Source organism: Colossoma macropomum, unplaced genomic scaffold (genome assembly GCF_904425465.1).
Source record: "Colossoma macropomum unplaced genomic scaffold, Colossoma_macropomum, whole genome shotgun sequence".
Lineage (NCBI taxonomy): Eukaryota > Metazoa > Chordata > Actinopteri > Characiformes > Serrasalmidae > Colossoma > Colossoma macropomum.
The window spans coordinates 17,101,197-17,114,844 of record NW_023494807.1 but is presented as its reverse complement, the minus strand read 5'-3'; the positions used below and the strand labels follow the sequence as shown (position 1 = coordinate 17,114,844).

Sequence of the window (13,648 nt, the reverse complement as noted above, 5' to 3'; positions counted from 1 at the left end):
GGATAATCTACGTAACGGCTCTGCTGCCATACTGTTTACCATCCATTGCTTTTTCTTCCCTTCCTCAACCCTCAAACCCGTCCGCTGCTCTCTGAGGGCTTCCCCTGCACCATGGCTGCGCAGAAGATAAACGAGGCTCATGAACACATCGCCAAAGCTGAGAAATGGTGAGAAAACAGTCATGTTTCAATTGTTTTCTATGAAGACTCGCCGTGAGAAGCGTTAAAGAGCCGTTAGCCGTGAGCTAACCTTGCTATCTGGGTACAGACAGAGCGCAGTGTCACTCGCTAGTGGAGCTCGTGTGTTCGGTATTTTAGGGCATGTACACTCGGCTGGTGACTACTTTAATCACTAATGTGCTGTAATTATGAAGAATATTAGGGTATTTAACGCTGTCCTGCTAGTACGCGGTGCAGCTTGTAGGTTAGATTAAGGAGACACTGTGCGGATTGCGTAATCGCGCGTGCACTGCCGTGGTTGCCCTGGTGACCGCTGTAGTGGTGCTGAGGTTGGTCGCGTGCAGCTGGCGATGTGAGACGTTCACTATTTCCCCAAAACTTTCAGAGATTCAGCTCCCTAAATGTTTCCTGTCCCACCAGTTTTTCAAAACATTCTACATGATTAAATGGTTAAGATGTAAACAAAGTAAATCTCTCTCACAGAAAGTTGATACACAAAATGGTTATGAATACTGCCTGATGGCTGATCCACTGTTTTGCAGTAGTTTTGTAATTAAGTTTTGGCCTTGTTAATCCATTTATCTTCATCCATTCATGGCGGAGGAGTACATGTAGGGCGTTTTAAGGCGAAACAGTCCCCAAAGAAAATACCAGATATTCTGGTAATTTACCATCATCACCACATATAAACACTCACAAGACGTGTAGATTCACTGGTGATTTAGAAAGTAAATAAATTAATTAAAAAAATCAAGCAAATTAAAGAGAGAGCTCCATGGCTTGCTTAGTGGTGTGGGTTTTAATCCATACACAGCAACTTGTCAGTGTTAAATCAATGCCATGAGTGTTACATTTAAAGGGGCACTCCATCCAAAATGAAAAAAAATGTAAATTGCTATTTCTCTGCTGAACATGCCTACTCATATCCTACAGTGCTGACACAGTAGAGTGAGTGAAATTTTCCAGTATAAGTATTATACTTAAACCTCTGATGATGCATGTTGAAGGTGGGAGGAAGTTTAAAAAAGTGCCTTGAGGCAGATACATTAGGGCAGGCTGTTTGAAATACTTTTTTTTGTATATTTGCTTGTTTTTTCACTAGGTTGTGATTTTTAAGAGGTTAATTTAGGAATTTTATTATAAACATTTTATTAGATGTCTTCAGCCTGTAAAGCTGGTGTAAAACATTGTGTTAATGCAAAACAAACAAACAAAAAATTAGGACTTGTTCAGTAAGTTTGTTGAAAAGAAAGTAAAAACATTCAAAAGAACCAACACAACAGTTACGTTAACTAACATCACAATTAGGAAGCTGAATATCACGTCTGTATTTAATAGCCTCTGCATCAATGGACTTCTTTATTGCCGAGGGGGAGATTACCAGTGGTTGTATGACATATTTGTGTAATATATGCTCGGTATTGATGCAAGATTGTGAATTGTGGCAAACTAATGAAACTTAGAGATGGAGTTTTAGGCTGGAATGCCCCTTTAATGCCTTCTCCAATCCAATTCAATTTACACTTTATGAAGTGTTGGTTTCTCACACGACTTTCATTGTTAAAATGTTTACAAAAATATTTACCTCAAGGAATGCTGGGAAGCTCCACCCCCAGTGCTAAAATACAGTTGACTTCTACCTTCACCTTCTTGTAAGAGTTCAGTGCTGACGCTCCACTGAAATGCCAGGCTCTTAGATTTATTAACGATCTGGGTATAAAATCAACTCCAGAATTAACTCTGTAAAATTAACACTTTTGAAAAGGAAATTCCACCAGTTTTTCAAAATGGCATAATTCAATTGTTGAGATGTAAACAAAGTCATCCGGAGTGTTTTGATGTGAAATGGTTCATTATAGAGAAATATATAACTATAAGAAAATTTAAATGTGCTTATCTACAGACAGTAACTCACAGACTCAGATTTCAGTACAGTGGTGGTGATAGGAACCAGGTGTTGCAATGTGTACAACAATGTTCGTAAAGGTAAATTAGTGATAAATCTGAAAAAAAGATTTCTTTTGGGACTATTTTGCCTTACAGGGTCATGCATATACAACTCTGCCATGAATGGTTTTAAAAATGTTTAAGGCCAAAAACTGTCATAATACAATGGCTTCGGCATCAGGTAGTGTGTTTGTAAAGTGATAACTTTTTTGTGATGTAGCTTTTAAAGGTGTTAATCACTTCCGGCGTCTGGTTCCTATCACCACCACTGTGATCAATTCTGACTCTGTAAGTTTCTTATATTTTGTTTACATCTCAGTGGTTTAATTATGCAGAAATAAAACAATGGATGGATTTCTCTATTAAGACTACATTTTGCTGTGTATGTTCATTCAAAGAGGAGGTGGACACACACGGCAGTTTACACACATGCATGTTGGCAGAAATGGATAATTGCATTCACACACTAAATATCTCAGAATAATAGTAAGAATTATAGAAATATAAGATGCTGACTAACCAAAACTTGTGAATTTAAAACAGTTTATCCTCAGCACTTCTGAATTTCTGAGTGGTCTTGTTTCAAACAGTGAAATGTTAGTATTTTGGTGTTAGCTGTTACAGAAACATGAGATCACTCACGGAAAGGTCTTACATGGTTCTTCTAAACAGCAGCAACATAAAGCTGTTGCTTAGAGTGACCAGCCTAGTTACTGAAGTTAGCTAGCTAGCCTGACCGCAGTAGATGTCATTGTGCTAGCTAATTAACCAAACGACAAATATAAATACAGACATGGCTGATGTTTTGAGTGTGTTTCTGCAGTTTGAAGACCAGCATGACAAAGTGGAAACCGGACTATGATGGAGCAGCATCTGAAATGGCAAAGGCTGGTGAGAACACCTCATTCAGACAATGTTAGCTTCAGCAGAGAGTTAATGTGGTTAAGAGTCTAAAAATGATTAAATGATGTCGTGACCATTGTGTGTCAATATCCACAGCTGTGGCTTTCAAGAATGCCAAGCAGTTTGAGCAAGCGAAGGACGCCTACCTGAAGGAGGCAGAATACCACACTGAGAACAAAGCGTATCCTTTCCCTCTGAGCCAGAATCAGACTCAGAGTGAATTAACTGCACTGTGACTTTATGCGGCTGAACCTCCTCAGTTCTGGAAAATGTACAAACTTGTGCTGTGTTGTGAAATGTTCAAAGTTGCACATGAAACAGCATCATCCATTAATTTTATATTCTTTTGGGTTGGAACTATAGAACATTCGGTATTTGGTATATCGCTGCTGTCGAAACAAAACCTTGTGTCTCCAAAATGGTAACTTTACAGGACAAGGAAAAAACATACTTTACTTTCAATGTAAGTCAGTGGAACCAGACTTTTTTCCAAGTAATTTTGGCCATTTCTTTTGGTCTATTCATCATGAAAATTACACACAATGTAAAGGACAACAGGCATTTTCAAATTATGTCAAAAACTGAAAAATGACAAAAATGAAGGTACAAGGTTTTGTTCCGACAGCAACGATATGGTATGTTTTGATTCATACACATAATCTGTGAGCGTTTGAAAAATGAACACATTTATTATCACTAATATATCAAAAATAAAGAGCAAGCACAGAGAACATCATTATTTCTGGGTACAATACCTTAATTTTTTTTAAAGGATAAAAATTTAAGCAAATTCGAAAGGCAGAGTTCTGTAGAAATGTGAAAAATTGGACCTGATGGCATAACTACTACAAAAGCAAATCTAGGACAAAACTGTATGCAATGAGGAGGTTAAGTAGGATGAAGAAATGGTAGAATATCCCTGTAGACACTGGATCAGTAGAAATTGACGTGTTTTGTGCTTCTGTGTATTTATACAGTACTGTGCAAAAGCTTTAGACAGCTGAGGTATTTAATTTGGCAGTAAGCTGGGTAGCTGCTCAGAAAAACACAAAGAACATACAATAAGTCGTGATTTTATGTAGGTCAATGTGTTCATTTAACCCAGGGATGCACAACTCCAGTCCTGGAAGGCCGGTGTTCAATGCAATTTGGTGATTTACCTACTCAAACACACCTATTGACGCTTATCTGTTAACTGCAAGGTCTAGTGAGTGTGCTTGAGTGGGGCAAGCTCCAAACGGTGCTGGACACTGGCCCTCCAGGACCGGAATTGTGCACCCCTGATTTAACAATTTTCCTCTCTTTGTTTCAGCTCATTATTATTATAGTATTCTATATATTATTATATTATATAGGTTATCATCCAATACCTGGTGTGGCTAATCAATACTTCATAATGTTAAAACAGGTGTGTGGAATTTAAAAACTCATGCAGTGACTGGGGGCTTTAAAATCTGAGACAAACTTTGTTCTTCAAACTCCTGTTTTTTTTATTTTATTTATGCATATTTGCATATTTATGTTATACAGTTACTCTTTACAATATAATGTATAATGTTATACAGTGTTGTTCCTGATCAGGTGTAATTTTAGAGGTCAGTGGTACCATGCTGAAAATAGTGACAGCAGAGACGTGTTATTGCAAAGCACAGTGCACTAATGTTTGGTGTTAAATCCCCAAATAAATCTCTTACAGACATCTGGCCTACACTCTTAAAAAGACTGTTCTTGAAGGGTTCTTTAGTAAAGAAAGTGGATCTAAATACAAGCATGAACACTCAAAAAACCATTTGCATGAATAAAGGGTTCTTTGCATCATAAACGGGTTCTTCATTAATGGAGACTGTGCGGTAGATGGTTCTTTATAGAACCTTTTCAAAAAGAACCAAAAAGGGGTCTTCTATTGTAACAAGTTTGGCATCGTAACAATAGAAGAACCCTTTTTGGTGCTATATAGAATCCTTTTCAAAAAGGTTCTATGTAGAGAGAACATATTCTCTTTCGATCTAAAGAACCTTTTATGATGCAAAGAACCCTTTAATCAAGCAAAGGGATCTTTGTTCATGGTTCTATAAAGAACCATTTCCTTTGCTAAAGAACCCTTGAAGAACCATCTTTTTGTAGAGTGTACACTATGGCCTTTGTTTTAAGGAGATGCTGAATTTTTAAAATGTTAACTTGTTTTCTATTATTCCTGCCAAGTTCTTTCCTTAACCTTAAACAACAGATTATTCCACGCTGCAAAGTGAGTATTCATATACACTGATCAGGCATAACATTATGACCACCTCCTTGTTTCTACGCTCATTGTCCTTTGTAGTTCTACAATTACAGACTGTAGTCCATCTGTTTCTCTGCATACTTTGTTAGCCCCCTTTTACCCTGTTCTTCAGTGGTCCCCCATGGACCCTCACAGAGCAGGTACTATTTGGGTGGTGGATCATTCTCAGCACTGCATTAACACTGATGTGGTGGTGGTGTGTTAGTGTGTGTTGTGCTGGTCTGAGTGGATCAGACACAGCAGTGCTGCTGGAGTTCTTAAGTTTTTAGACTGAGAATAGTCCACCAACCAAAAATATCCAGCCAACAGCGTCCTGTGGGCAGTGTCCTGTGACCACTGATGAAGGACTAGAGGACGAACAACACAAACTGTGCAGCAGCAGATGAGCTATCGTCTCTGACTTTACATCTACAAGGTGGACTGACAAGGTAGGAGTGTCTAATAGAGTGGACAGTGAGTGGACACAGTGTTTAAAAACTTCAGCAGCACTGCTGTGTCTGATCCACTCAGATCAGCGCAACACACACTAACACACCACCAACACGTCAGTGTTACTGCAGTGCTGAGAATGATCCACCACCCAAATAGTACCTGCTCTGTGAGGGTCCATGGGGGTCCTGACCACTGAAGAACAGGGTAAAAGGGGGCTAACAAATTACAGTCTGTAATTGTAGAACTACAAAGTGCACCTATATAGTAAGTGGAGCTGATAAAATGGACAATGAGCATAGAAACAAGGAGGTGGCCATAATGTTATGCCTGATCGTTGTATATACACCACAGTGGGTTGAAACAAGTATTCACACACTTCTGTTTTAGTTATTTAATACACTTCCAGTACCTTAAGCATCCCTATCAGTACAATTTATTTGAAAATATGCAATTGGAAACTTTATGGAAGCACAACTAATGATTTCCTGCTCCCAGGCTCATGATAATGATAAGAAAGCCGCAGAAACTCAGAAAAAATGGCAGAAACAAGTTACACAGAGAACAATAAGCAACAAACTGCAGCACAATCATCTTCATTCATACACGCCTCGCAGAATTTCTCTGCTAAAAAAAGAAGCACAGAGATGTGTGTCTAAAATTTGGACACGAGCATGTAGACAAATCAGAACTCTTGCAAACAATATACTCTGGTCTGACAAAAAAACAGAACTCTTTGGCAATAATATCGGCTAGATTATCGGCCATGAAAAGTGAGAAGATGGACTTTTCAACAAGACTTTTCAGTAACTCAAGACTGCTTTCTAAAATGATGAAGGTTCTTGCATGGCCAATATCCTGATAGGAATACCTTTGAAAACGTATAGAGGATTTTCAAAATCTGAATCCTACAGAGGGACTCTTGTAGCCTTGGGGAATTGAGCACGGTTTGCCAGGAATGAGCCAAATATAACCACAATGCTGCAAAAAAAAAACAAAAAAAAACCAACTAATTCTTATGATAGACATACTCAATGGCCATTAGGTGCACTTTGTAGTTCTACAATCACAGACTGTATTCAGTTTCTCTGCATAATTTAATAGTCTTTTTTACCCCATTCATCCATGGTCAGGAGCCCTCAGGGCACCAGAGAGCCGGTATTATTTGGGTGGTGGATCATTCTCAGCACTGCAGTGACACTAATGTGGTGGTAGTATGTTAGTCTGTGTTGCGCTGGTACAAGTGGATCAGACACAGCTTACTGTCCACTCTATTACCTTGCCCACCTTGTGGATGTAAAGTCAGATATGAAAGCCCATCTGTTCCTGCACAGTTTATGTTAGTCAACCTATAGTCCTTCATCAGTGGTCAGTTACTGGCCCCAGCATGCTGTTGGCTGGATATTTATGGTTCCTTTCTAATTGAACAGCTTTACAGCGCAGAGTTAATAAATAACTAATAATTAATTTTTGATAAAAATCCTGCAGCACTGCTGTGTGTGATCATGCCACTGCCACGTCACTGCAATGCTAAGAATGGCCCACCACCTGTTCGCTAAGAAGACTTAATAAAATGGACAAACTTAATAAAGTGTCCAGTGAGTATATGTATGTGTATAATTGTATTTTTATAATGGGAAACAATATAAGAACCTATGATAGTGATTAAATAAATACAGTTTTATTGTGTGGGATAATTTTGTAATTCTGTTTCTCCTTCAGGGCAATTGAAGCAGCAGGTATGATGCTAAAGGTAAGTTTTAATGTCTGCGCGAATTGTTATCAATCCTCTAGCGGCAGTATTGCAGTGCAACATCAGTTATAAGTCAGTTTAAAATAAAAAACATTGATTAACCAGAACACCATAATTCACCAAGAACACAATAACTGTCAGTATTTTTGGAAAATTGATTATATATTATATCTTTGCTTGATAGAAAAATAACTAGGTGCGATTATATGGTCAGCCTATGCCTTTTTCATGTAACTTGCTATGTCTACCTCATCTTCCATACACTTACTGTAAGCTGGAAAAACAAGAAGACGCCTGTGAATTCTGGACATTTCAGTTACTGTTCCTTTTTTGCATTTGCATTTTTGCAATTCCTTTTTCTGTATGTTTTAAGTATATAATAAACTCTTATTGCTTTGTTTAGTCTTGGTTCATAAAATTAAAGCGAAACAAAAATGCCTTTGGATGGAATCTATAGCCACTGAATACTAGTTAGAACTGAATCGCTGTTATTGCCGTGAGTAACAAAGTTGATATCCCCTCCCTGTAGGATATGAAGCGATTACCAGAGGCTGTCGAGCTGATTGAGAAAGCCAGTGTGATGTACGTGGAGAATGGGACATCTGGAACTGCAGGCATGGCTCTGGACAGGGCCGGCAAGTAGGTGAAATATTGAAGACTGATCATCATACCACAGGTTCTACATAAAGGAGAGTCAGAGAATTAGCCATAGCTTTAGTGTTTCCCAAACACATCTCCATTTATTGCATATTGCCAATTACCCTGGACAGCAGTTTTGATGTGCTTCCTTGTAAAGAACCGAAAACCTGTTGGTCATAAATCTCACTTATAATAGTAGTCATCTTAATGATAATATAACTCAGTAGGCAGTTGCTGAATTCTGTGAAAAAACATAAATATGTATTCTGTAAAACTCTTTCAGGAATTCTTAAGGTGTTTGTAATTGAAGCTTTAAATCTGTGTAATTTGCCTTCTCAAACATGGGACTAGCTTTCTAGAGAATGTGGTTATATGTTACCAGCATTGTGGTGTGGAGTGTTTAAAGGCTTCTGCCTGATCATCCATGAAAACCAGCCAGCCTTAAAGAAAGCAAAAAACCTGTATTGGTCCAGTGTTCAAAAATGGGATAAAACATCATGACCATGGCATTGTCTCATGTCTGTCGCATCCTAAGAACTGTATTGAATTTGTATTTGTGTTATGTAGTTATGCATTTCAAGGGTTTATTCACAGAATTTAGCAAATACCTATCAGCTTTTGTTGTAATTCTCTGTGTAATACAGATGTGGCAGATAGAGATTAGGTTGGAACATGCTGGGGCATTCCTTTATTTTGTCACAGACTGTCTATTTGGGGCCAGCCTTGCATTTGTGGTGGTTGTTTATCATGTGTATTGAATAATGTTATGCACACAGTTAAGAATTGTGTTTCTCACAGACTTATTGAACCAATGGATCTAGAGAAAGCGGTCGACTTGTATCAGAAAGCTGCTTCTGTTTTTGAGGTAAGAAAACTTAGTCCACTATAGTATGACTGTAATTATTATAGTCACTAGCATAGACTAATATTACTAGATCATTGCATCATCATGATGACATTTGAAATTTCAGTTGCTAAAATTGTACATTTCTGAGGTTGACATTTGAAATTTGTCCTAAAGACAGTACCTGTGTTAGCTGATATAAGTGAGCAATGTAGGCCTTAAAGAAGTGGTGCTGGTGCCACCCGACTGTCACTGGTTCTTTTTAAAAACAAGCCTTATACAAAGCTTCACATGTGGTATGTGTGTAGAATGAGGACCGTCTGAGACAGGCTGCAGAACTGCTGGGAAAAGCCTCCAGACTGCTGGTGCGACTACGCAGGTGAGCACGACAGTCTGATCTGGTTTGATGTGCAGCACAACATTTCCATTCTCTGTTCCTCTCATCTTCCCGCTTTTGTTTTCCTGTAAACAGTTGAGACTTGGTGCAGAGACTAAGGGCTAATTTTAGCCTCTTTACTGTGCAGTACAATGCAGTGCATCTCGTCTTACGTGTCCTCTGCTCCATAGGCTGGATGAAGCTGCAGTCTCCATCCAGAAAGAAAAAAACATGTACAAGGAAATTGAGAATTATCCCACTTGCTTTAAGGTACTATCAAACGTTCAAACCATATGATGGAAAAACTATAATCTGTTTCATGTTTATTTCTTAAATCACAACTATGAAACTGAACTCCATATTTATGGTTTTGCTGTGCAAAAGTACAGGCCTTTGATTTCTTGTAGACCATTTTCACAGATGTTATTTGTTCATAAGTAATTGTTAATCTGCTTTCTCTGTAGAAAACTATAGCCCAAGTGTTGGTCCATCTTCACAGAGGAGACTTTGTAGCAGCAGATAAGTGTGTGAGAGAAAGTTACAGGTATGAAAGAGTATTTATAGTGACTGTGTGCTGCATTACAATAGGTGTGTGTGTGTGTATACATATATACACACACATGATATCTATAAGATTTTTGATTCAGAGAAAGAGATTCAATTTGATTTCCAATATTTTTGTCTTGTTTTGATTGCAGAGATCAAATTATAAAAGCATTTCCTAGATCACTACCTTTGAGATATCTGATAAATATTGTTGCTCTTGGACAAGATCTTGTATTGTCATTTTTTTTTTCTTATTATTTTACATAAGTTGATTCCAGCTGCTAGACATGGTCCAGAATTACTTAGAAAACAGTCTTGGTGCATTAAAGTACATCAAAGCTATGAATGTTTGTCCTTCTCCTGTAAACTTACTTTTTTGGAGAAATTACTTTTTTGTTGTGACAGTGATGATATGCATGTCTTATGCTTTTTCCTTCAAGTCTCCCAGGGTTCAGTGGCAGTGAGGACTGTGTTGCCATGGAGACATTATTGGCAGGTTATGATGAGCAAGATGAGGACCAGGTGTATCGTGTGTGTAACTCACCTCTTCTGAAGTACATGGACAATGATGTGAGTGTTGACTGACTTCTGCAGAACTTCATATAAAACATCTATATAGAAATGTGAAATAAATTTTATGTTTTTGCATTGGATGGTTATACATGTACTTTACATTTGCAAACATGTATGTAACATTATGGAAAGAAAAGTTCAACAGTGCTCTTTTCCCTTCTTTTGAACAGTATGCAAAGCTGGCCATCTCTCTGAAGGTGCCAGGGGGAGGAGGGAAGAAAAAGAAATCACCCTCTGCTCCACAGGGGGGCGCTGGAGGAGCACCACCAGCAGAGGAGGAGGATGAGTATGAAGGAGGACTGTGTTAATCTGAAACATTTCAGCCCTTCCAAGAGTATGAGTGTGTGAATGTGAGAGATATACATGTGGGCGTACGTGTGCGTGTTTGCGTATTTGGTGACTTAATGTGACCTTCCCCATTGTGCAAGGTGGATTCATTCCAAGTCCTGACAAATTCCTTTTTTGTCTAAACCTTCTGGAGCTTGGAGGTCCACTCAGAACAAACAAGCTGTAATGTGAACGGTGTACATTTACCTTTAAAAATACTTAAGAGGATACTTAAGAGAAGCTAAATCTATTTTAAGTTTTAGATATAAATGTTAAATGTCAGTTTATTTATGAAAATGTCTTTCAAGATGTATTTTCATTTACTTTCAATGATAAAACAAATGTATTGTCATGTTTACAGTATCAGTTTATGTATTATGTATGATTTAAATATTGACAGGTCTGTAAGACAGTGAAGACGTCTCGTATCAAATATGTTTATGTAGTTTCTGCAATCATATTTAAATGACCATAACGTACAGTGACTTATTCATAGTGTTGTTTGAACTGGAAGGGTTTGTTTAGCCAAAAATGCTAACGTGCATGACAGTGAATACCAGGCACAGTAATCCAACAGTTAGCATGATAATGCTAGGTGGGGGCTTTTGTGTCCATCTAATCTCAATTCACAGTTAGCCACACTGCCATTTTTTGGCCCAACTACTCCTTCAGTGTGTAGCTATGTTTAGTGCAAGGCACAGTGCACAACATCCAGAAATATGACTGAGCAAAAGTCTGTTTGTTGTGTTTGAGTCAAATAAGCCAACCAAACCAGCTTTGGGTTATTTGCAATCAGTGCCACTGTAAGTCCAGAAGCTCTGCGCTGCTGTGAACTCCAGTACGATAGCATACCACTACAATAGCAGTATATGAATATTTTGCCAGTATATTTGGCTGTTCACTTTTGGAAGCACTGCCTTGTTTTCTTCAAATCACATCTAGTCCATTCGAAAACAACTACATTAAAAAAGTGTATCAAATGTACTTGAATCGACTGTGTAAATAATGTCCACATGAATACAATTATATTATATTATATATAATAACACAGTTTTGACTATAGTAAGTAAACAGAAAGGCAAAACTGTGTTGATGTATTTTATTTATGTGGTAATGATGTACACATCTGTTGAATCAAGTACCTTAAGTGCATAACCTTTTTGAGTGTATAATCACGGCTTGCTTTCCTGACAGTTTCAGTGTAAAGAGCATCGTAACTGTTAGTAAGAATGTTCTGCAAGTCTGTATGCAGTAACAGTGATACTGTATATACTGTATATATTAAGTCAAAACAGCACTGATTAGGCTCAGCTAATAGCTAGGCTGCAGCTGAGGAGGGTGGGTCCTCAGTAGTGCTGTTCTCTGAAAGTTTTGTTTGTATTAATGCAAAATAGAATGGTTTAACAAAGCTGCTTTGTACAGTCGGCACACAAAATTTGCTGGAGAAAATATAGTTGATTTGAATGATAATAAGCTGGCAAGCAAAGCATTGATGTGAATGATGTAATGTCGCAAAACATGAATTTGTTGGTAATGAAATACTACCTGCAAGCTAAAAACTGTTCAGCTCACTAAAAGCAGGTGCATTTTACACCCTGCATTCAATGTACAATCTCTTAAACAGATATGACTAAAGAAATAGTGTATTGTATATTTTACTGTACATTACTGGACTTGTTAAACAACATGTAGTAGATGGTTTAATCTGCCAGCATGCATCTTTCTTCATGTGCACAAAGGATTATGGGTGACAGAAGACCGTGAAAGGTACTCTGGTAGCATCCTTGAAAATTTGAAGAATCCCTCGAATTGGAACAGCCTTCTCTGACGTAGCTGTGTAGAAATGCAGCCCATCTAGACTGCAGCCTAGGTTTTGGAACGCAGCTATATTTCAAGAAATTGCATAATTAAACAACAGGTCCTAACCAGGCAATACACAGGTAGAGTGAACATGAGGGCGGTGCTGTTATATTCTGTGTAGTTCTTGTCTGAATTATGTCTACAAGCACATAAAGATTTCTCTTCACAGCAGCAGAGTTATGACAGACAGTGGCATCAGAGCTACAATCCGAGATATATTTGAGATTATGGAAGTTGGAACACCCCAATCAAATACCATTTGTTGATTTTCTAAGTGAAAATATGTTAACACATGCTCTACAGAGAACACATTTAAATATGCCATTTTTTATATGTATTTATTTGTTTGTTTGTATTTATTATTTATTTTATTTTAATTTATTTGAGTTTAACATATTAGGAAAATCTAATATAAAATATAGAATATGTTAACTTTCGCACAGGCCACATTTTTTTTCACAGCATGTTAAATTTAGCAAATAAACAGTAAGTTTTCATAAGTGTATTCTCTGTAGATAATGTGCATTCATTTTTACTTAGAAAATCAACAAAACTGTATTTTGACCAGGGCCTCCCTAACTTTTCTTATGTATACTGTATGTTTAACACTACAACTTCACTGTAATCAAGACACATTGAACCACGTGGTTGTAAGACACAATCAAACATGTCTGTCTAATGCATTCCTCTACTGATGATGATGATTATGATGAACACATCTAAATGTATGCACAGCAATAAACCCCTCTGCTGGTGCACAGCTTATGCTCATTGTATTGTGTGGATAAGAGATATATTTTGCAGGTCAACCAGCCCCCAGTTGCTCACAATTACAGGTTACAGGATCAAACTGACCATATGTGGATTAACCTCTTGAAGAAAGGCTCCTACAAAATTAAACTCTGCAAAGCTTCAGGGTTGTTTAGAGTTGATGACGGGTTCTCAACAGTAATAGTCTGTTATAACGCACATCTACCTGATCATTTTCCAC

At 37.7% G+C, this 13,648-nt stretch overlaps 1 protein-coding gene across 1 annotated transcript; it reads left to right on the top strand.

The window, feature by feature from the left end:
- Positions 1 to 12,966, top strand: napgb (N-ethylmaleimide-sensitive factor attachment protein, gamma b). Its single transcript, XM_036556701.1, has 12 exons — positions 1 to 167; positions 2,950 to 3,017; positions 3,126 to 3,210; positions 5,257 to 5,274; positions 7,462 to 7,492; positions 8,022 to 8,131; positions 8,930 to 8,996; positions 9,284 to 9,354; positions 9,543 to 9,621; positions 9,816 to 9,895; positions 10,338 to 10,467; positions 10,641 to 12,966. Exons 1-12 carry the CDS (start codon positions 112 to 114, stop codon positions 10,776 to 10,778), a joined length of 933 nt encoding a protein of 310 aa, XP_036412594.1. The 5' UTR covers positions 1 to 111; the 3' UTR covers positions 10,779 to 12,966.
- The last annotated feature ends 682 nt before the right edge of the window (positions 12,967 to 13,648 follow it).